Source organism: Ranitomeya imitator, chromosome 8 (assembly GCF_032444005.1).
Source record: "Ranitomeya imitator isolate aRanImi1 chromosome 8, aRanImi1.pri, whole genome shotgun sequence".
NCBI lineage: Eukaryota > Metazoa > Chordata > Amphibia > Anura > Dendrobatidae > Ranitomeya > Ranitomeya imitator.
The window spans coordinates 8003444-8028708 of NC_091289.1; the positions used below are offsets into that span (position 1 = coordinate 8003444).

Sequence of the window (25265 nt, forward strand, 5' to 3'; positions counted from 1 at the left end):
AGCGTCTCCGTGAATAATTCCAGAGTAGAATGACGATAAAATAATCCACACGTGACGGCGGCACGGGACAGTATGCAAATATGTCAAATAGTCGGTGGAAAGTGAAAAGCTCCTAATTAATCCTGATTGGCAGCTGTTAATGATGCGTTGATGTAATTAAGCATTCATCTGAGTACAGGGAAGGTGGAGAAGGACATGGCCGCACTTTACTTCCTCGCAGCTGGACGGAGCAGATAGTCCTCACTCATCAACAGCTTATAATATGGGGGAAGGAACAGATCACACCAGGAGCTTATGTCGCAGGAAGCCGGACCGCCGCTCCACCGCAATGGTCAACATCTGTGGTGCTGCAGGTGTCACTTTCCACTGCAATTCTTGCATTATGTTCATGAATCAGGGGGCTCAGGATGAATGTGACCCCTTGCACTAACTGATGATGTGGTTACTTTTGCCAGGTTTTGACGCCTATTTTACCTCTCGGACACTGGAGAATAACAGGAGGAACGTCTGGTTTGCAGAATACTGGGAGGAGAACTTCAACTGTAAACTGACCATTACTGGCTCCAAGAAGGAGGACACCGACCGCAAGTGCACAGGTAAATGGAGGAGGGGGCGACGGGTGCAAGGAGGGAGGCGCGGACCCCTGGTCCAAGCAAGAACATATAGACAGAATATATATTATCTATCATCTATCAATTATACATCTATTATATATTTATTATCTATCATCTATCAATTATACATCTATTATATATTTATCTATCATCTATCAATTATACATCTATTATATATTTATCTATCATCTATCAATTATACATCTATTATATATTTATTATCTATCATCTATCAATTATTATCTATTATCTATCTATTTTCTATTTATCTATTTATTATCTATCTATCATCTATTATCTATCTATTATCTATCATTTATCTATTATCTATCATTTAACATCTAATATCTATTATCTATCTATCACTTCTCTATAATCTATCATCTAATGTATCAATCTATTATCTCCCTCTGGATAAACATTTCTCCATCTCACATAAACTTGCAGCCATTTATCTGAACGTTCGCTATAAAGTAAAATAACATTTGTGAGGCTGGTGGCGCATTATTGGGATTTTCATGGTCCGCCGCTCCGTGAAGGACGCTGTTGCAGGTTTCTCCTTGGATCGGCTCCAGATGAGACAGGAAACAGATAAAGCAGAGATGCATGGGGGCGATGTGGACGGCCTCTCCATAGCCTTGGCACCCTAAGGGGCATGTAAAGGAGATCCCCACCCATGGCACAGTCTGGTGCCAATCCTGGAACATTTAGGTGACACGCGCTCGATGGGGCATCTGTGGGGGCTTCATATGATTGGCATTACTGGAGTATCAATATGACTGGCATCTATATAACGGTTCCTGGAGCATACATGTTACATTCACATTATGGGGCATCTTTTCGGGTACACATGCTTGGCCCTATTGGGGGGTTTATGTGACTGGCACTCTCTCTGCCGCTTATTTATGATGGGCACTGCAGGAGGCGTCTGTGGGACTGACGCGCCTCTGGTTGGCATCTTAGAGGGTTTGTGGAAATGGTAAAGGGAGCCTGTCAGGACAAAATGACTGTTCAAACCAAGCACAATAGCCCGGTGCCCTCAGTCCACCTTCTCAGCTATTGACTTTCCTTCTACCTCCGTCCTCCAAACATCGGTTTCAGCAGGAGGGGTCCCGAGGGTCGTGTCCTTCCTTTCCCAGGGATTTCTCCGGCTCTCTATAGATCTCGCAGCCCGATAGCACAGATCATAGATCATAGATCCAGCAAAAGATGTGTGAAGAATGTCAGATGGAGGAGGGGATGGTCACTCCTGATGATTGACTCATTATTGTCTTATAATTGATGTTTTTCTCTTTCCGTGATTCGTCCACATTGAGCCGCCATGATTCTGCACATTTCCCACAGGTCAAGAGCGCATCGGGCAGGACTTCCCGCACGAGCAGGACGGTAGGGTCCAATTTGTGGTGGACGCGGTGTACGCCATGGCTCACGCTCTGCACAACATGATCAAGGATCTGTGCCCGGGGTCTTCTGGCCTCTGTCCAGCGGTCGACCCTCCGGTGGGGAAGAAACTCCTGAAATACATCCGCAATGTCAGCTTTAATGGTGAGAGCTTCATTTCTGTTATCCTTATGATGGAAAATCCCCGTCCCTAAACCCGGGCGGCGGTCCTGGTGTAAGGAGCCTGTAGCCATCGCCTGTGGGACCTCCACTGATCCTGAGAATGAATGAGGGGGTGTAGTGTTGTATCCCACTTAACTGCTTTTTACCCTGCAGTGACCCCAGCATCTGACTGTACACAGACGTTCAGCTTGGCCTTATGTAGGGGAAGGGCTGCAGTTCCCTGAGCAACCAGAGGGTTGGGGGCGCCACTGTGCAGAAAAACACATAGAATCTAGGGAAAACCTGTGAAAAAACAATGACATAGTTTAACCCCTTAGTGACAGAGCCAATTTGGTACTTAATGACCGGGCCAATTTTTGCAATTCTGACCACTGTCACTTTATGAGGTTATAACTCTGGAACGCTTCAACGGATCCCGCTGATTCTGAGATTGTTTTTTCGTGACATATTGTACTTCATGTTAGTGGTAACATTTCTTCGATATTACTTGCGATTATTTATGAAAAAAACGGAAATATGGCGAAAATTTTTAAAATTTTGCAATTTTCAAACTTTGTATTCTTATGCCCTTAAATCAGAGAGATATGTCACGAAAAATAGTTAATAAATAACATGTCCCACATGTCTACTTTACATCAGCACAATTTTGGAAACAAAATTTTTTTTTGTTAGGGAGTTATAAGGGTTAAAAGTTGACCAGCAATTTCTCATTTTTACAACACCATTTTTTTTTAGGGACCACATCACATTTGAAGTCATTTTGAGGGGTCTATATGATAGAAAATAATGAAGTGTGACACCATTCTAAAAACTACACCCCTCAAGGTTCTCAAAACCACATTCAAGAAGTTTATTAACCCTTTACGTGCTTCACAGGAACTGAAACAATGTGGAAGGAAAAAATGAACATTTAACTTTTTTTTGCAAACATCTTAATTCAGAACCATTTTTTTTATTTTCACAAGTGTAAAAACAGAAATGTAACCATAAATTTTGTTATGCAATTTCTCCTGAATACGCCAATACCCCATATGTGGGGGTAAACCACTGTTAGGGCACACCGCAGAACTTAGAAGTGAAGGAGCGCCGTTTGACTTTTTCAATGCAGAATTGGCTGGAATTGAGATCGGACGCCATGTCACGTTTAGAGAGCCCCTGATGTGCCTAAACAGTGGAAACTCCCCACAAGTGACACCATTTTGGAAACTAGACCCCTTAAGGAACTTATCTAGATGTGTGGTGAGCACTTTGAACCCCCAAGTGCTTCACAGAAGTTTATAACGTAGAGCCGTGAAAATAAAAAATCGCTTTTGTTTACACAAAAATGATCTTTTCGCCCACAAATTCTTATTTTCACAAGGGTAACAGGAGAAATTAGACCACAAAAGTTGTTGTGCGATTTCTCCTGAATACGCCAATACCCCATATGTGAGGGTAAACCACTGTTTGGGCGCACCGCAGAGCTTGGAAGTGACGGAGCGCCGTTTTACTTTTTCAATGTTGAATTGGCTGGAATTGAGATCGGACGCCATGTCGCGTTTGGAGAGCCCCTGATGTGCCTAAACAGTGGAAACCCCCCACAAGTGACACCATTTTGGAAACTAGACCCCTTAAGGAACTTATCTAGATGTGTGGTGAGCACTTTGAACCCCCATGTGCTTCACAGAAGTTTATAACGTAGAGCCGTGAAAAAAAAAATTGCTTTTTTTCTACAAAAATGATCTTTTTGCCCACAAATTTTTATTTTCACAAGGGTAACAAAAGAAATTAGACCACTAAAGTTGTTGTGCAATTTCTCCTGAGTACGTCGATACCCAATATGTGGGGGTAAACCACTGTTTGGGCGCACCGCAGAGCTTGGAAGAGAAAGAGTGCCGTTTTACTTTTTCAATGTAGAATTGGCTGGAATTGAGATCGGACGCCATGTCGCGTTTGGAGAGCCCCTGATGTGCCTAAACAGTAGAAATCCCCCACATGTGACCCCATTTTGGAAACTAGACCCCACATGGAACTTATCTAGATGTGTGGTGAGAACCTTGAATGCCCAAGTGCTTCACAGAAGTTTATAATGCAGAGCCGTGAAAATAAAAAGTATTTTTTTTTCCACAAAAAAGATTTTTTAGCCCCCAAGTTTTTATTTTCACTAGGGTAACAAGAGAAATTGGACCCCAAAAGTTGTTGTCCAATTTGTCCTGAGTATGCTGGTACCCCATATGTGGGGGTAAACCACTGTTTGGGCGCACGGCAGAGCTCGGAAGGAATGAGCGCCGTTTTGGAATGCAGACTTTGATAGAATGGTCTGCGGGTATTATGTTGCGTTTGCAGAGCCCCTGATGTACCTAACCAGTAGAAATCCCCCACATGTGACCCCATTTTGGAAACTAGACCCCCCAAGGAACTTATCTAGATGTGTGGTGAGAACTTTGAATGCCCAAGTGCTTCACAGAAGTTTAGAATGCAGAGTCGTGAAAATAAAAAAATATTTTTTTTTTCCACAAAAAAGATATTGTAGCCCCCAAGTTTTTATTTTCACAAGGGTAACAGGAGAAATTGGACTGCAATATTTGTTGTCCAATTTATCCCGAGTACGCTGATGTGCCATATGTGGGGGTAAACCACTGTTTGGGCGCACGGCAGAGCTCGGAAGGGAAGGAGCGCCTTTTTGGAATGCAGACTTTGATAGAATGGTCTGTGGGCATTATGTTGCGATTGCAGAGCCCCTGATGTACCTAAACTGTAGTAACCCCCCACAAGTGACCCCATTTTGGAAACTAGACCCCCCAAGGAACTTATCTAGATGTGTGGTGAGAACTTTGAATGCCCAAGTGCTTCACAGAAGTTTAGAATGCAGAGTCGTGAAAATAAAAAATATTTTTTTTTTCACAAAAAAGATATTGTAGCCCCCAAGTTTTTATTTTCACAAGGGTAACAAGAGAAATTAGACCCCAGAAGTTGTTGTCCAATTTATCCCGAGTACGCTGATGCCCCATATGTGGGGGTAAACCACTGTTTGGGCGCACAGCAGAGCTCGGAAGGGAAGGAGCGCCTTTTTGGAATGCAGACTTTGATAGAATGGTCTGTGGGCATTATGTTGCGATTGCAGAGCCCCTGATGTACCTAAACTGTAGTAACCCCCCACATGTGACCCCATTTTGGAAACTAGACCCCCCAAGGAACTTATCTAGATGTGTGGTGAGAACTTTGAATGCCCAAGTGCTTCACAGAAGTTTAGAATGCAGAGTCGTGAAAATAAAAAATATTTTTTTTTTCCACAAAAAAGATATTGTAGCCCCCAAGTTTTTATTTTCACAAGGGTAACAGGAGAAATTGGACCGCAATATTTGTTGTCCAATTTATCCCGAGTACGCTGATGCGCCATATGTGGGGGTAAACCACTGTTTGGGCGCACGGCAGAGCTCGGAAGGGAAGGAGCGCCTTTTTGGAATGCAGACTTTGATAGAATGGTCTGTGGGCATTATGTTGCGATTGCAGAGCCCCTGATGTACCTAAACTGTAGTAACCCCCCACAAGTGACCCCATTTTGGAAACTAGACCCCCCAAGGAACTTATCTAGATGTGTGGTGAGAACTTTGAATGCCCAAGTGCTTCACAGAAGTTTAGAATGCAGAGTCGTGAAAATAAAAAATATTTTTTTTTTCACAAAAAAGATTTTGTAGCCCCCAAGTTTTTATTTTCACAAGGGTAACAAGAGAAATTGGACCCCAGAAGTTGTTGTCCAATTTATCCCGAGTACGCTGATGCCCCATATGTGGGGGTAACCCACTGTTTGGGCGCACGGCAGAGCTCAGAAGGGAGGGAGCACCATTTGACTTTTTGAGCGCAAAATTGGCTGTCGTGTTTGGAGACCCCCTGATGTACCTAAACAGTGGAAACCCCCCAATTCTAGCTCCAACCCTAACCCCAACACACCCCTAACCCTAATCCCAACCTGATCCATAATCCTAATCACTAACCCTAACCATAATCACAACCCTTACCCCAAAACAACCCTAATGTCAACCCTAACCATAACCCTAATCAAAACCCTAAATCCAACACACCCTTAATCCTAATCTCAACCCTAACCTCAAACCTAACCCTAATCCCAATACACCCCTAATCACAACCCTAACCTTAACCCTAATCCCAAACCTAACCCTAATCCCAAGCGTAACCCTAATGCCAACCCTAACCCTAATACCAACCCTAATCCAAACCCTAACCCTAATCCCAGCTCTAACCCTAACTTTAGCCCCAACCCTAACCCTAGCCCTAAGGCTACTTTCACACTTGCGTCGTTTGGCATTCCGTCGCAATCCGTCGTTTTGGACAAGAAACGGATCCTGCAAATGTGCCCGCAGGATGCGTTTTTTTGCCCATAGACTTGTATTGCCGACGGATCGTGACGGATGGCCACACGTCACGTCCGTCGTGCACTGGATCAGTTGTGTTTTGGCGGAGCGTCGGCTCAAAAAAACGTTCAATGAAACGTTTTTTTGTACATCGCATCCGCCATTTCTGACCGCGCATGCGTGGCCGTAACTCCGCCCCCTCCTCCCCAGGACATAGATTGGGCAGCGGATGCGTTGAAAAACTACAGCTGCTGCCCACGTTGTGCACAATTTTCACAACGTGCGTCGGTATGTCGGGCCGACGCATTGCGACGGCCCCGTACCGACGTAAGTGTGAAAGAAGCCTAACCCTAAATTTAGCCCCAACCCTAACCCTAAATTTAGCCCCAACCCTAACCCTAAATTTAGCCCCAACCCTAGCCCTAACCCTACCCCTAACCCTACCTCTAACCCTAGCCCTAACCCTAGCCCTACCCCTAACCCTACCCCTAACCCTACCCCTAACCCTACCCCTAACCCTACCCCTAACCGTAGCCCTAACCCTACCCCTAACCCTAATTTTAGCCCCAACTGCTGTTCTCCTGCCGGCCGGCAGATGGAGACAGATTGCGGGCGCACTGGGCATGCGTCCGCCATGTTCTTCTGCCGGCGGCCAGGAGGAGCAGCAAGAGGATCCAGGGACCTAGGTGAGTATGCTAGGGTCCCCGAATCCCCCTATTTCTCTGTCCTCTGATGTGCGATCACATCAGAGGACAGAGAATTACACTTTACTTTTTTTTTTTTTTTTTGCGGTCGCCGGTAAACAGTTAATTACCGGCGATCGCAAAACAGGGGTCGGTAATACCGACCCCGATCATGCTCTTTGGGGTCTCGGCTACCCCCGGCAGCCGAGACCCCAAAGATTCTCCCGGTGCCGGCCGGCGGGCGCACTGCGCATGCGCCCGCCATTTTGAAGATGGCGGCGCCCACCGGGAGACACGAGGAGCATCGGGGGAGCTAGGTGAGTATTGGGGGGCCACCTGGGACCCCTTTTCTCTGTCCTCCGATGTGCGATCACATCGGAGGACAGAGAAATTAAAAAGAGATCGCTTTTTTTTTTTTTTTGCGATCGCCGGTAAACGGTTAATTACCGGCGATCGCAAATGCGGGGTGGGTTAAAAACCCCCCGAATCATGTTCTCTGGGGTCTCGGCTACCCCCGGCAGCCGAGACCCCGGAAAAAATCGGCCTCTGGGGGGCGCTATGGACTTTTTCCACAGCGCCGTTAATTAACGGCGCTGTGGTTTAAGTACCCTTAGCGGCCGCCGTTAAAAGGCGTATCGGCGGTCGCTAAGGGGTTAAATCAGGGTGTGTTATCTATTTAAAAGTTGCAAATTTTTTTTGCATCATAATTTTAAATTAAGGTGGAAAAAATTGTCATTTTCCACTGGGAATAACACCATTCACAATAGGTCACAGCTCACCTCCTCCTCCTGCACAATGACTGATAACACCTCTCTATATCCAGCTGATAACACAGGATCCACCATTCACAAATAAGTGATGTCACAGCTCACCTCCTCCTCCTCCTGTACAATGAATGATAACACCTCTATATACAGTATATACCACAGGATCCACCATTCACAAGAGGTGATGTCACAGCTCACCTCCTCCTCCTGTAAATGACTGATAACACCTCTATATACAGTAGATAACACAGGATCCACCATTCACAACAGGTGATGTCACAGCTCACCTCCTCCTCCTGTACAATGACTGATAACACCTCTATATACAGTAGATAACACAGGATCCACTATTCACAATAGATGATGTCACAGCTCACCTCCTCCCCCTGTACAATGACTGATAACACCTCTATATACAGTAGATAACCCAGGATCCACCATTCACAATAGGTGATGTCACAGCTCACCTCCTCCTCCTGTACAATGACCGATAACACCTCTATATACAGTAGATAACACAGGATCCATCATTCACAATAGGCGATGACACAGCTCACCTCCTCCTCCTGTACAATGTCTGATAACACCTCTATATACAGTAGATAACACAGGATCCACCATTCACAATAGGTGATGTCACAGCTCACCTCCTCCTCCTGTACAATGACTGATAACACCTCTATATACAGTAGATAACACAGGATCCACCATTCACAATAGGTGATGTCACAGCTCACCTCCTCCTCCTGTACAATGACTGATAACACCTCTATATACAGTAGATATCACAGGACCCACCATTCACAGTAGGTGATATCACAGCTCACCTCCTCCTCCTGTACAATGACTGATAACACCTCTATAAACAGTAGATAACACAGGATCCACCATTCACAATAGGTGATTTCACAGCTCGCCTCCTCCTCCTCCTGTACAATGACTGATAACACCTCTATATACAGTAGATAACAGAGGATCCACCATTCACAATAGGTGATATCACAGCTCACCTTCTCCTCCTGTACAATGACTGATAACACCTCTATATACAGTAGATAACACAGGATCCATCATTCACAATAGATGATGTTACAGCTCACCTCCTCCTCCTGTACAATGACTGATAACACCTCTATATACAGTAGATAACACAGGATCCATCATTCACAATAGGTGATGTCACAGCTCACCTCCTCCTCCTTTACAATGACTGATAACACCTCTATATACAGTAGATAACACAGGATCCACCATTCACAATAGGTGATGTCACAGCTCACCTCCTCCTCCTGTACAATGACTGATAACACCTCTATATACAGTAGATAACACAGGATCCATCATTCACAATAGGTGATGTCACAGCTCACCTCCTCCCTTCCCAGTGACCTTCAATCGAAAGGGAGGGACTGAGTTTGTTGCTTCTATTGTACTTGTGAATTTCCAGAAAACATAAAGTTAGAATGTAAAACAGCCCCCAGTGGTTGGTGTGAAAAATTGCAACATTTCTAATTCATTTTAATACATGTTGTGATTTGTGATACAAAAACTATAATACAGTTAGGTCCATATATATTTGGACAGAGACAACATTTCTCTAATTTTGGTTATAGACATTACCACAATGAATTTTAAACAAAACAATTCAGATGCAGTTGAAGTTCAGACTTTTAGCTTTCATTTGAGGGGATCCACATTAAAATTGGATGAAGGGTTTAGGAGTTTCAGCTCCTTAACATGTGCCACCCTGTTTTTAAAGGGACCAAAAGTAATTGGACAATTGACTCCAAGGCTATTTCATGGACAGGTGTGGGCAATCCCTTCGCTATGTCATTCTCAATTAAGCAGATAAAAGGCCTGGAGTTGATTTGAGGTGCGGTGCTGCATTTGGAAGGTTTTGCTGTGAAGTAAACATGCGGTCAGAGGAGCTCTCCATGCAGGTGAAACAAACCATCCTTAAGCTGCGAAAACAGAAAAAACTCATCCGAGAAATTGCTACAATATTAGGAGTGGCAAAATCTACAGTTTGGTCCATCCTAAGAAAGAAAGAAAGCACTGGTGAACTCATCAATGCAAAAAGACCTGGGCGCCCACGGAAGACAACAATGGGGGATGATCGCAGAATAATCTCCATGGTGGAGAGAAACCCCTTCACAACAGCCGACCAAGTGACCAACACCCTCCAGGAGGTCGGCGTATCAATATCCAAATCTACCATAAAGAGAAGACTGCATGAAAGTAAATACAGAGGGTTCACTGCACGGTGCAGCCACTCATAAGCATCAAGAATAAAAAGGCTAAAAAACCTCTAAAAAAGCCGCACAGTTCTGGAAGAATATTCCTTGGACAGATGAAACCAAGATCAACCTCTACCAGAATGATGGAAAGAGAAAAGTATGGTGAAGGCGAGGTACAGCTCATGATCCAAAGCATAGCACATCATCTGTAAGACCCGGCGGAGGCAGTGTGATGGCGCGGGCATGCATAAACCCGGCGGAGGCAGTGTGATGGCTTGGGCATGCATGGCTGCCAGTGGCACTGGGTCACTAGTGTTTATTGATGATGTGACACAGGACAGAAGAATGAATTCTGAGGTCTTCAGAGCCGCCATACTGTGTGCTCAGATCCAGCCAAGTGCAGCCAAACTGATTGGTCGTCGTTTCATACTACAGATGGACAATGACCCAAAACATAAAGCCAAAGCAACCCAGGAGTTTATTACAGCAAAGAAGTGGAATATTCTTGAATGGCCAAGTCAGTCACCTGATCTCAACCCAATTGAGCAGCATTTCACTTGTTAAAGACTAAACTTCAGACAGAAAGGCCAACAAACAAACAGAAACTGAAAACCACTGCAGTGAAGGCCTGGCAGAGCATCAAAAAGGAGGAAACACAGCGTCTGGTGATGTCCATGAGTTCAAGACTTCAGGCAGTCATTGCCAACAAAGGGTTTTCAACCAAGTACTAAAAATGAACATTTTATTTAAAATTATTGAATCTGTCCAATTACTTTTGGTCTCTTTAAAAACAGGGTGGCACATGTTAAGGAGCTGAAACTCCTAAACCCTTCATCCAATTTTAATGTGGATACCCTCACATGAAAGCTGAAAGTCTGAACTTCAACTGCATCTGAATTGTTTTGTTTAAAAATCATTGTGGTAATATCTATAACCAAAATTAGAAAAATGTTGTCTCTGTCCAAATATATATGGACCTAACTGTAAATATAGAAAATTCTCTTAATCACATTTACTTCTTGAATAAAACCTAATTTAAACAGTAGGCGATTTTCTGCAGCATCATAGATGGAAACCTTAGCACAGCATGAAAATCTATTATGTCGTCAACAGATGGAAGCCTTGATGGAAGCCAGACCTCATTTTAAGTCAATGAGGCCCCATTTAGATCCATCCAGCAGAGGCAATGACACCATAGTGGTGTAAGATAGGGTGCTCTGTGTGAAGGTAGTGGGGAACGAGGGGCCCGTATACCTTACCGCACAGGGGCCCGTATACCTTACCGCACTGGGGCCCGTATACCTTACTGCACAGGGGCCCATATACCTTACTGCACAGGGGCCCGTATACCTTACTGCACAGGGGCCCGTATACCTTACTGCACAGGGGCCCGTATACCTTACTGCACAGGGGCCCGTATACCTTACTGCACAGGGGCCCGTATACCTTACTGCACAGGGGCCCGTATACCTTACTGCACAGGGGCCCGTATACCTTACTGCACAGGGGCCCGTATACCTTACTGCACAGGGGCCCGTATACCTTACTGCACAGGTCCCCGTATACCTTACTGCACAGGGGCCCGTATACCTTACTGCACAGGGGCCCGTATACCTTACTGCACAGGGGCCCGTATACCTTACTGCACAGGTCCCCGTATACCTTACTGCACAGGGGCCCGTATACCTTACTGCACAGGTCCCCGTATACCTTACTGCACAGGGGCCCGTATACCTTACTGCACAGGGGCCCGTATACCTTACTGCACAGGGGCCCGTATACCTTACTGCACAGGTCCCCGTATACCTTACTGCACAGGGGCCCGTATACCTTACTGCACAGGTCCCCGTATACCTTACTGCACAGGGGCCCGTATACCTTACTGCACAGGGGCCCGTATACCTTACTGCACAGGTCCCCGTATACCTTACTGCACAGGGGCCCGTATACCTTACTGCACAGGGGCCCGTATACCTTACTGCACAGGTGTCCGTATACCTTACTGCACAGAGGCCCGTATACCTTACTGCACAGGGTCCCGTATACCTTACTGCACAGGTCCCCGTATACCTTACTGCACAGGGGCCCGTATACCTTACTGCACAGGGGCCCGTATACCTTACTGCACAGGGGCCCGTATACCTTACTGCACAGGTCCCCGTATACCTTACTGCACAGGGGCCCGTATACCTTACTGCACAGGTCCCCGTATACCTTACTGCACAGGGGCCCGTATACCTTACTGCACAGGGGCCCGTATACCTTACTGCACAGGTGTCCGTATACCTTACTGCACAGAGGCCCGTATACCTTACTGCACAGGGGCCCGTATACCTTACTGCACAGGGGCCCGTATACCTTACTGCACAGGGGCCCGTATACCTTACTGCACAGGGGCCCGTATACCTTACTGCACAGGGGCCCGTATACCTTACTGCACAGGGGCCCGTATACCTTACTGCACTGGGGCCCGTATACCTTACTGCACAGGGGCCCGTATGCCTTACTGCACAGGGGCCCGTATACCTTACTGCACAGGTGCCCGTATACCTTACTGCACAGGTCCCCGTATACCTTACTGCACAGGGGCCCGTATACCTTACTGCACAGGTCCCCGTATACCTTACTGCACAGGGGCCCGTATACCTTACTGCACAGGGGCCCGTATACCTTACTGCACAGGTCCCCGTATACCTTACTGCACAGGGGCCCGTATACCTTACTGCACAGGGGCCCGTATACCTTACTGCACAGGTGTCCGTATACCTTACTGCACAGAGGCCCGTATACCTTACTGCACAGGGTCCCGTATACCTTACTGCACAGGTCCCCGTATACCTTACTGCACAGGGGCCCGTATACCTTACTGCACAGGGGCCCGTATACCTTACTGCACAGGGGCCCGTATACCTTACTGCACAGGTCCCCGTATACCTTACTGCACAGGGGCCCGTATACCTTACTGCACAGGTCCCCGTATACCTTACTGCACAGGGGCCCGTATACCTTACTGCACAGGGGCCCGTATACCTTACTGCACAGGTGTCCGTATACCTTACTGCACAGAGGCCCGTATACCTTACTGCACAGGGGCCCGTATACCTTACTGCACAGGTCCCCGTATACCTTACTGCACAGGGGCCCGTATACCTTACTGCACAGGTCCCCGTATACCTTACTGCACAGGGGCCCGTATACCTTACTGCACAGGGGCCCGTATACCTTACTGCACAGGTGTCCGTATACCTTACTGCACAGAGGCCCGTATACCTTACTGCACAGGGGCCCGTATACCTTACTGCACAGGGGCCCGTATACCTTACTGCACAGGGGCCCGTATACCTTACTGCACAGGGGCCCGTATACCTTACTGCACAGGGGCCCGTATACCTTACTGCACAGGGGCCCGTATACCTTACTGCACTGGGGCCCGTATACCTTACTGCACAGGGGCCCGTATGCCTTACTGCACAGAGGCCCGTATACCTTACTGCACAGGGGCCCGTATACCTTACTGCACAGGTCCCCGTATACCTTACTGCACAGGGGCCCGTATACCTTACTGCACAGGGGCCCGTATACCTTACTGCACAGGGGCCCGTATACCTTACTGCACAGGGGCCCGTATACCTTACTGCACAGAGGCCCGTATACCTTACTGCACAGGTGCCCGTATACCTTACTGCACAGGTCCCCGTATACCTTACTGCACAGGGGCCCTCGGCTGTATTGGTCATATGCTATAAAGTTTTGGGGGCCCCTTCTATGTAATATATGTGCCTTGCTTTGCAGTTACTTTGGGACTAGGAATACAATGTATCCGCAAAGTTCCAGCGCTCGCTCCGGCTCCCAGTTCTGCTTTCCTCCACCATTATGACTAATGTGAGATTTTCTACTGTGCCTAATGATTACAGCCCACAACGTGTTATCAAAGCGAACATGAAACAGATTCTTCTCTTCTATGCAAGAGACAAAACTAAATCCCGCTTCTGATTTTTTTTTTTTTTTCATTCTAAGTATAAATTAATTTTACTCCTCGGCTGGATCTTTTCATATCAGAGGAGAAAAGTAAAAAAAAAAGCCTAAATCTGCAAGTAAATTGCTGAATAATTAGCGCAGCATTTTTCTATGACACAGGGCATTATCAGCGGGACACGAAACCTTGTCCGTATTGGAGCCAGAATATTCCTGTCTGCCTCCAGAGCACAATAACGGACAAATTACCAAAATGAGCCCAATTAGAGTGTGCAGGAAATGGAGACAATTATTAAAGAAATCATTGGGTGGCTGAAAATAAAAAGAGGAGATAATAAGACTCCTGAGCTTCAGAGACTCCCGCAGTGCGGCCGACTCGTACCGAGGACGACATGAGCAGGAGCCAAGCGGCATCAATGGGAGAGCCCGAATATATAGGGCACTGATGTGCGGCACGCTGGGACTCATAGTGCCCACACACGGAAATGGTGACCTGATCTGAGGTCTTTTGTATCCTTGCAGGGATAATGTCAGGTGTTTTTTTTGGAGAGCGCTGGTCTTGGAGAAATAGAATTTCCATTAGAACTCTCAGCCCATTGTTTATAAAACAAGGATACAATGTAACAAGTCACAGTGTTTCCTGCTACATGATGATGATGGGGCCAGGGCCAGTGCCGGCCGATCGTGCCACTTTTCTCACCCTGAGTTAGACTTTAATAAGGAATATTGTGCATTATTTATAATCTCAGGACACCCCGCTCACATTGATACAAATTATACAAATCAAAGGATTTCCATGGCTACATTTAACCTGCAGCAAAACCCTTTCCTCACCTGTCCAAGCAAACAAGGACCATGGATATAAACAATTCCTCTTGTGGATAAGTGTGCAGCACCAGAAGGAGCCTTATTTGCACTCTTGGGACCCTCTTCATTTACCTCTTCATTGGGAACTGGAAGGTGTGAGTGCATCAATGGCCAGGTCCCCTCAGAGTCCACAGGTATTCTCAGGTACCCAATACCTGCCAGGTGTGTAGGAGACCTGATACCTGGCAGGCCGCCATCGAAGTGCTTTTTTATCTCCTGATGCTGAAGTGAAGGCATTGGACAACCACTTAATGTCTATAGGCTGAATCCTGCCAGGCCGGCGTAAGCTGCTCCACCTTTATGACACTGGCTCATAGATTTGGTACATTTTCTTAGACATTTCAGGGTTCATCTAGAGATTTTAGATTTAGAGTGCTTAAAAAAGTTACTTTTTTGTGCATGAGGCAGTTTTTAAGTTCAGTTTATTCAGTGATTTATTTTTGGTGCAAATCCAAAATCCATGTAAAAATAATGGTGTGAACGTAGACATACACATGTCTCTTCCAGTATTATTTGGCTTACTTTAGTTTTCTGCCAACATTTTGGAGAAATTATGGAGCATTTTAGGATGTCTTTAAGGTGCTTCTTACTTTCTAGGCAGTTTCCAGGTATTAAAAGTGTCTAAAATCCATAAATCTGGAGCAAGGAATATACAATAGTTTGTATTTGTTAGAGTTGAGGGAGGACCGGTACATTATTCTGGCGCTGTTTCCTAGCATTTCTTCCTGCGTGTCTGACCTTTGCCTCCTTCCCTCGCAGGAAGTGCTGGGACCCCCGTTATGTTCAATAAGAACGGAGATGCTCTGGGCCGATACGACATCTTCCAGTTCCAGATTGGAAATGACACTGCGTTCAGATATCGGCTGATCGGACAGTGGACGGACGAGCTGCAGCTGAATGTGAGTCGCCTCTTGCATAATGCAACCCTCTTCTTCGGATGTGTTCAGATGCGGCTTATTGTTATAGATCGCCACTGAGCTTCCCTTTTAGGATTTTACTTGCAAATCTTTTGCTTTTTTTTTTTTTTTAAATCATAATTTTGTAATTTTTATTTGTGCAAACCATGAGTTTTGTTCATCCTGCGCCTCCTTGTTCATGAATACAATGCCTGATCTGACCCAATCTGGGAGAGAATTTGAGATTTCTGTGCCATTTAAGATTTGTGGCAGGCTTCGTGCCAACCCTTATAGGCACTGTAATGGCCACCATTAGTATCTGGTGTCACCTTGAGATTCCCAGCAGTAATTTCTTGCGGTCTTTTATAACAGTACACGCCTGTATAGTGAAGCGAAGGTCGGGGATTGTATTCTTGTAACACGTGTATCTGCATGGTTATGAGTCAGGCAGAACATGGTGAAGAGCCCCTAGGTGCGATGTGGGAGCTGACGCTGTTTTCTTAGTCATCAAAGCTTTTATTAAACACAATTTCACAAGTCTGAGCAGCCACCTCAGCGCTGGGGGAGCAAAATTGAATTTTCCAGCTCTTAAAGCTGCGAGTTTGCGGTTTATATTTCCCTTGATCGCTCAAGACTGACAGCGACATTCACCAGAAACGCATTATCCATGACCCGCAGTCACAGCCCAGAACCTCAGCCAGATAATACCTTGTAATTTATGGGACACAATGCGGCTCTGACATTAATATCGCCCCCCCTTACTCCCCGGCTACGTCCTTCCTTTATAATCATCTCCGGATGTTGTGAAGTTTATTGAAACATTTGTGTCATTTGTAATAATAGGAAATTGGTGGTTATACCCTTTAAGAGATGGATCTGCTGAAGCCACCTGAACAATCTCCTGAGGTTCTGATATTAGTGGTCATTTAAGATTGCAAGTGTAGTCTGCCTATATGGGTCTAGTGGGTCCCCAGAAACATGTGGTGGAAGAAACCTCTCAATTCAGCAATGTACTGGCCAAACAGCCCTCACCTCCGACAACAGCAACATCATGATAAAGACCACCAATATATGTCTACACAACACTATCAACATCATGGTCAAGACCACCAACCTATGTCCAATCAACCCCCAGAACATTATCAAGACCCCCAATATATGTCTACACTACACCATCAACATCATGGTCAAGCCCACCAATATATGTCTACACAACACCATCAATATCATGGTCAAGACCACCGACATACATCCAGTCAACCCCCATAACATTATCATCAAGACGACCAATATGTGTCTACACAACACCATCAACATCATGGTCAACACCACCAACCTATATCCAATCAACCCCCATAACATTATCATCAAGACCACCAATATATGTCTACACAACACCACCAACATCATGGTCAAAACCTCCAACCTATGTCCAATCAAGACCAATAACACCATGATCAAGACCACCAACATATGCTCAATCAACACCAATAACCTCATGGTCAAGACCACCAACATACGTCCAAGTAACACCAACAGCATTATCATTAAGACCACCAACATATGTCCAATCAACACCAATAACATCATGGTCAAGACCACCAACATGCATCCAATCATCACCAATAACATCATGGTCAAGACCACCAACATATGTCCAATCAACACCAATAACATCATGGTCAAGACCACCAACATGCGTCCAATCATCACCAATAACATCATGGTCAAGACCACCAACATACGTCCAAGTAACACCAACAGCATTATCATTAAGACCACCAACATATGTCCAATCAACACCAATAACATCGTGGTCAAGACCACTAACATGCGTCCCATCATCACCAATAACATCATGGTCAAGACCACCAACATACAGTGGGGCAAAAAAGTATTTAGTCAGTCAGCAATAGTGCAAGTTCCACCACTTAAAAAGATGAGAGGCGTCTGTAATTTACATCATAGGTAGACCTCAACTATGGGAGACAAACTGAGAAAAAAAAATCCAGAAAATCACATTGTCTGTTTTTTTAACAATTTATTTGCATATTATGGTGGAAAATAAGTATTTGGTCAGAAACAATCAATCAAGATTTCTGGCTCTCACAGACCTGTAACTTCTTCTTTAAGAGTCTCCTCTTTCCTCCACTCATTACCTGTAGTAATGGCACCTGTTTAAACTTGTTATCAGTATAAAAAGACACCTGTGCACACCCTCAAACAGTCTGACTCCAAACTCCACTATGGTGAAGACCAAAGAGCTGTCAAAGGACACCAGAAACAAAATTGTAGCCCTGCACCAGGCTGGGAAGACTGAATCTGCAATAGCCAACCAGCTTGGAGTGAAGAAATCAACAGTGGGAGCAATAATTAGAAAATGGAAGACATACAAGACCACTGATAATCTCCCTCGATCTGGGGCTCCACGCAAAATCCCACCCCGTGGGGTCAGAATGATCACAAGAACGGTGAGCAAAAATCCCAGAACCACGTGGGGGGACCTAGCGAATGAACTGCAGAGAGCTGGGACCAATGTAACAAGGCCTACCATAAGTAACACACTACGCCACCATGGACTCAGATCCTGCAGTGCCAGACGTGTCCCACTGCTTAAGCCAGTACATGTCCGGGCCCGTCTGAAGTTTGCTAGAGAGCATTTGGATGATCCAGAGGAGTTTTGGGAGAATGTCCTATGGTCTGATGAAACCAAACTGGAACTGTTTGGTAGAAACACAACTTGTCGTGTTTGGAGGAAAAAGAATACTGAGTTGCATCCATCAAACACCATACCTACTGTAAAGCATGGTGGTGGAAACATCATGCTTTGGGGCTGTTTCTCTGCAAAGGGGCCAGGACGACTGATCCGGGTACATGAAAGAATGAATGGGGCCATGTATCGTGAGATTTTGAGTGCAAACCTCCTTCCATCAGCAAGGGCATTGAAGATGAAACGTGGCTGGGTCTTTCAACATGACAATGATCCAAAGCACACCGCCAGGGCAATGAAGGAGTGGCTTCGTAAGAAGCATTTCAAGGTCCTGGAGTGGCCTAGCCAGTCTCCAGATCTCAACCCTATAGAAAACCTTTGGAGGGAGTTGAAAGTCCGTGTTGCCAAGCGAAAAGCCAAAAACATCACTGCTCTAGAGGAGATCTGCATGGAGGAATGGGCCAACATACCAACAACAGTGTGTGGCAACCTTGTGAAGACTTACAGAAAACGTTTGACCTCTGTCATTGCCAACAAAGGATATATTACAAAGTATTGAGATGAAATTTTGTTTCTGACCAAATACTTATTTTCCACCATAATATGCAAATAAATTGTTAAAAAAACAGACAATGTGATTTTCTGGATTTTTTTTCTCAGTTTGTCTCCCATAGTTGAGGTCTACCTATGATGTAAATTACAGACGCCTCTCATCTTTTTAAGTGGTGGAACTTGCACTATTGCTGACTGACTAAATACTTTTTTGCCCCACTGTATGTTCAATCAACACCCATAACATTATAGTCAAGACCACCAACATACGATCAATCAACACCAGCATTCATCCAGTCAACACCAACATCATGATCAAGACCACCAATATATGTCCACACACCAACATCATGATCAAGACCACCAACATACGTCCAAGTAACAACAACAGCATTATCATTAAGACCACCAACATATGTCCAATCAACACCAATAACATCATGGTCAAGACCACCAACATGCGTCCAATCATCACCAATAACATCATGGTAAAGACCACCAACATATTTTCAATCAACACCTATAACATTATAGTCAAGACCACCAACATACGTTCAATCAACACCAGCATTCATCCAGTCAACACCAAAATCATGATCAAGACCACCAACATATGTCCAAGTAACACCAACAACATCTTTATCAATACCAACGTCTACACCACCAACACCTCAACCAACAATACTAACACTCCTGTGCTAATAATCCCTGTAGCATAATCATGAATATCACAACTATCAATATCACTACCGTCACCATCATAGCAATATCTGCACCAAGAACAGTCCCGGAATTCTCAGCACAATTATTACCACTAAGACTATTCACACCACCAACAAAATCACCAATATTACAATCTCTTTGAATACTGGGGGAGCGGGCCGTCACACTGCTGGATACTCCTCATGCTGATGAACCCTGGGGCTGTTGGAGAATTAATATTTATTTGGGCAGAGGGGAGCATTAATAGGTGAGACAAAGTCCCTTTAATATACAGCTGCTCCTCACAAAATTAGAATATCATCAAAAAGTTAAGTTATTTCAGTTCTTCAATACAAAAAGTGAATCTCCTTTATTCTATAGAGCCATTACACACAGAGTGATCTGTTTCACGTGTTTATTTCTGTTAATGTTGATGATTATGGCTTACAGCCAATGAAAACCCAAAAGTCATTATCTCAGTAAATTAGAATACTTTATAACACCGGCTTGAAAAACTGTTTTTAATATCCGAAATGTTCCCTACTGAAATGTATGTTCAGTAAATGCACTCAATACTTGGTAGGGCTCCTTGTGCATCAATTACTGCATCAATGCGGCATGGCATGGAGGCGATCAGCCTGTGGTGCTGCTGAGGGGTTATGGAAGCCCAGGTTGCTTTGATATCAGCCTTCAGCTCGTCTGCATTGTTGGGTCTGGTGTCTCATCTTCCTCTTGACAATACTCCATAGATTCTCTATGGGGTTAAGGTCAGGTGAGTTTGCTGCCAATCAAGCCCAGTGATACTGTTGTTTTTACACCAGGTATTGGTACTTTTGGCAGTGTGGACGGGGGCCAAGTCCTGCTGGAGAATGACATTTCCATCTCCAAAAAGCTTGTCAGCAGAGGGAAGCATGAAGGGCTCTACAATGTCCTGGTAGGTGGCTGGGCTGACTTTGGTCTTGATAAAACACAGTGGACCTACACCAGCAGATGACATGGCCCCCAAACCATCACTGACTGTGGAGACTTCACACCAGACCTCCAGCAGCTTGGATTGTGGCCTCCACTCTTCCTCCAGACTCTGGGACCTTGATTTCCAAATGAAATGCAGAATTTACTTTCATCTGAAAACACCTTGGACCCCTGACAACAGTCCGGTTCTTCTTCTCCTTGGCCCAGGTAAGACGCTTCTGGCGTTGTCTATTGGTCATGAGTGGCCGGACACAAGGAATGTGACACTTGTAGCCCATGTCCTGATACGTCGGTGTGTGGTGAAGCAATGACTCCAGCAGCAGTCCACTCCTTGTGAATCTCCCCCACATTACTGAATGGCCTTTTCTTAACAATCCTTTCCAGGCTGCGGTTATACCGGTTGCTTGTGCATCTTTCTCTACCACACTTTTTCCTTTCACTCAACTTTCCATTAATATTCTTGGATACAGCACTGTGTGAACAGCCGGCTTCTTTAGCAATGACCCTTCTGTGGCTTCCCCTCCTTGTGGAGTGTCAATGACCGTCTTCTGGACATCTGTCAGGTCAGCAGTCTTCCCCATGATTGTGGAGCTACTGAAACAGACTAAGGACCTTTATAAACACTGAGGAGCCTTTACAGGTGTTTAGTGTTAATTATTCTAATTTACTGAGATAATGACTTTTGGGTTTTCATTGGCTGTAAGCCATAATCATCAACATTAACAGAAATAAACCCGCGAAATAGATCACTCTGTGTGTAATGACTATAGAATATATGAGATTCTTTTTTTGTATTGAAGAAATTAAATAAATGATCTTTTTGATGATATTCTAATTTTGTGAGAAGCTCCTGTAGATTCAGGTACAATTCACCTTTAAATGTGTCCACATTGTATCCAGTTGGCCCGGTCCATTTAGCGCTCCACGGGGGGGGTGGGGCAGGTGATCGCCCTCGCTCGTGGAGCCGCCGGCCCGTCAGCTGTCTGCGGTTTGCTCTGTATTAATTCCAGGTTTTACCATAATTATGATCGCGCCGCTTGGCCTCGTTCTCATGCAGGGCACAGGGCGATAATGAGATTTCTCTCTGGTGTCAGAAGACACTTTTTCTGCATCTGTCAGAGAGATATTGTATCTTTCGGCTTCTGCTGATCAAAGCAAAGAACCTTGTACATTATTTGTTTCTTGCAAGTTTCCTCTTACGTGATAGATAGATGAGGCGCATGAAATACCAGATTTATTCCTCTAAGCCAAAGGCGGAGGAGGGCGACAACCAGCTGACACCGGCTTTTTTCATTTATCAAGCAGCTTCTTGTTAATTTACAGAGGAGATTGTAAAAGAAAGAGAAAGGTCCCCAAAAATATACTGACGCCCATAGACCCATCCCTGTATTCTGCCAGGCTCATCCCACTGCCCACAGCGCCAGCGTCATCCCCCGAGGGCAGCCAATCAGCATCGTGGGTGTGACTTCCCCCGCCTGTGCGAATCATTATATGTATGTGATACATTGTAACAGAAAACTCTGATTAGCCCTATTTGTATCTTACAGGCCATCTGTGGTGTTACATAGGACTGCAGGTGACATCTACGACATTATCTGTACTCCGAGAGTGATCATTGTGTTATCTGTGGTGTTACATAGGACTGCAGGTGACATCTACTACATTATCTGTATTCACAGAGTTATCACTGTGTTATCTGTGGTGTTACATAGGACTGCAGCTGACATCTACGACATTATCTGTACTCCGAGAGTGATCACTGTGTTATCTGTGGTGTTACATAGGACTGCAGGTGACATCTACTACATTATCTATACTCAGAGAGTTATCACTGTGCTATCTGTGGTGTTACATAGGACTGCAGGTGACATCTACTACATTATCTGTACTCAGAGAGTTATCACTGTGTTATCTGTGGTGTTACATAGGACTGCAGGTGACATCTACTACATTATCTGTACTCAGAGTTATCACTGTGTTATCTGTGGTGTTACATAGGACTGCAGGTGACATCTACTACATTATCTGTAGTCAGAGAGTGATCACTGTGTTATCTGTGGTGTTACATAGGACTGCAGGGGACATCTACTACATTATCTGTACTCACAGAGTTATCACTGTGTTATCTGTGGTGTTACATAGGACTGCAGATGACATCTACTACATTATCTGTATTCACAGAGTTATCACTGTGTTGTCTGTGGTGTTACATGGGACTGCAGTTGTCCATATAGTCAGCTGGTAATTTGCTGCTGGTGGCTGTCAGTCACAGGGCTGTGAGCAGGGAGAGGGTTAATCTGTCTGCAGCCTCCGCTCTCGCAGATGGCCATATATCACCCTGCGCCTTCTGCAGACCTGCCGGTAAGATTTATGGCATGTATAATTATCAATATGGCTTTACAAACATGTGCAATAAGCCAGTCTAACACCCCATAAATCCTGCTGCGTAATCCCCACATAAACAAGGCAATGTTCTGTGCCATGGAGCTGGGTGCCAGGGGCCGGGCACAGCTTTCCTGGGGCATTGTGAGGCCTAGAAATGACAGCGAGCCGGCAGCGCAGCCATGGCCACAGTCATCACTTTCATACAATAAGTCAGCGCGCCCCGCTGGGGAGGAAGGTCCTGGCCAGGGACTACATAGACACCTCCTGCTGCGCCCAAGCCAGGACCCTTGTCAGACACATTGGTAAGAAGCAGGTGTGGTGTTATCTCTGGTGCAGGTAAAGCCGGGATTATACCACTTAAATGCTAAATGTATGAACCCTGGAGATCCAGATAATCAGACCCCCCCTGTAACCTCACGTCCTAAAGGCTGGGGCACCAAACCGCTGTGTGAGCCATAGTGAGCACTTGTGGCCACCATTCTTATTTTTAGATATTTTTTTTACAATTTACTCATCAAGGTTCCTGGCTTAGGTGAAAGGGGTACGGCTTAAAATGCAGCAATTTGCGCCAGATTAAGTCACAGTTTTGGCGTAACGGTGGTGTAAGACTGCACAAACGTGTTTAAACGCGGCTCCCATTTCCACTGTGTGACTGGAGCTGGAGTGAGCATGTGCGACCACTCCTGTAGGCCGTGCATGGAGCAGTGGTCGCACATGCTCACTACTGCCTAGTCCCTACAAAGGACCTTGGTTCCTCCATTCCCTGAAGCGGTGAACGTCCCAGCATTACCACCCACGGTGATCAGACCTGTCATCTAGGGTACGGTGATCCCTCTAAGGCTCAGGTGACATGATGATTTTGAGAATAGAACATCGTCACATCAAGTAGTGAGACCAAACACCATTGTGCAATTTGTCTGTAACTTGCAACTATTTTAGTGCTCTGATTCTGCTTTAAAAGAAATATAAAAAAAAAAAAATTACCAAAGTCGCAAAAAAAAATCCAACACATATGGAAACATCAGTGACATCGCTGGAGATCATAGTGAGGGGACCATAGGAAATGTCGCCATGTCGTCCAAGCGTAAACTCATGACAGCTTGGTAACATCAGGCTCCTGTACACCGCGCCCGTACATGTTGGTGACATCAGGCTCCTGTACACCGCGCCCGTACATGTTGGTGACATCAGGCTCCTGTACACCGCGCCCGTACATGTTGGTGACATCAGGCTCCTGTACACCGCGCCCGTACATATTGGTGACATCAGGCTCCTCTACACTTCACCTGTACATATTGGTGACATCAGGCTCCTGTACACCGCGCCCGTACATATTGGTGACATCAGGCTCCTCTACACTTCACCTGTACATATTGGTGACGTCAGGCTCCTCTACACCGCACCTGTACATATTGGTGACATCAGCCTCCTCTACACCGCACCTGTACATATTGGTGACATCAGGCTCCTCTACACCGCACCTGTACATATTGGTGACATCAGGCTCCTCTACACCGCACCTGTACATATTGGTGACATCAGGCTCCTCTACACCGCACCCGTACATATTGGTGACATCAGCCTCCTCTACACCGCACCTGTACATATTGGTGACATCAGGCTCCTCTACACCGCACCTGTACATATTGGTGACATCAGGCTTCTCTACACCGCACCTGTACATATTGGTGACATCAGGCTTCTCTACACCGCACCTGTACATATTGGTGACATCAGGCTCCTCTACACCGCACCTGTACATATTGGTGACATCAGGCTCCTCTACACCGCACCTGTACATATTGGTGACATCAGGCTCCTCTACACCGCACCTGTACATATTGGTGACATCAGGCGCCTCTACACCGCACCTGTACATATTGGTGACATCAGGCTTCTCTACACCGCACCTGTACATATTGGTGACATCAGGCTCCTCTACACCGCACCTGTACATATTGGTGACATCAGGCTCCTCTACACCGCACCT

The 25265-nt window shown here is 45.6% G+C and overlaps 1 protein-coding gene across 3 annotated transcripts in view; it reads left to right on the plus strand.

Moving 5' to 3' along the window:
- The window catches only part of GRM7 (glutamate metabotropic receptor 7), a 478587-nt gene that overhangs the window by 322825 nt on the left and 130497 nt on the right, over window positions 1-25265 (plus strand). For all 3 annotated transcript variants that reach the window (XM_069736194.1, XM_069736195.1, XM_069736193.1), the window contains 3 exons: window positions 456-596; window positions 1959-2159; window positions 15818-15957. In XM_069736194.1, coding sequence (XP_069592295.1) covers window positions 456-596; window positions 1959-2159; window positions 15818-15957 — 482 coding nt within the window. The remainder of the gene's footprint in view (window positions 1-455; window positions 597-1958; window positions 2160-15817; window positions 15958-25265) is intronic.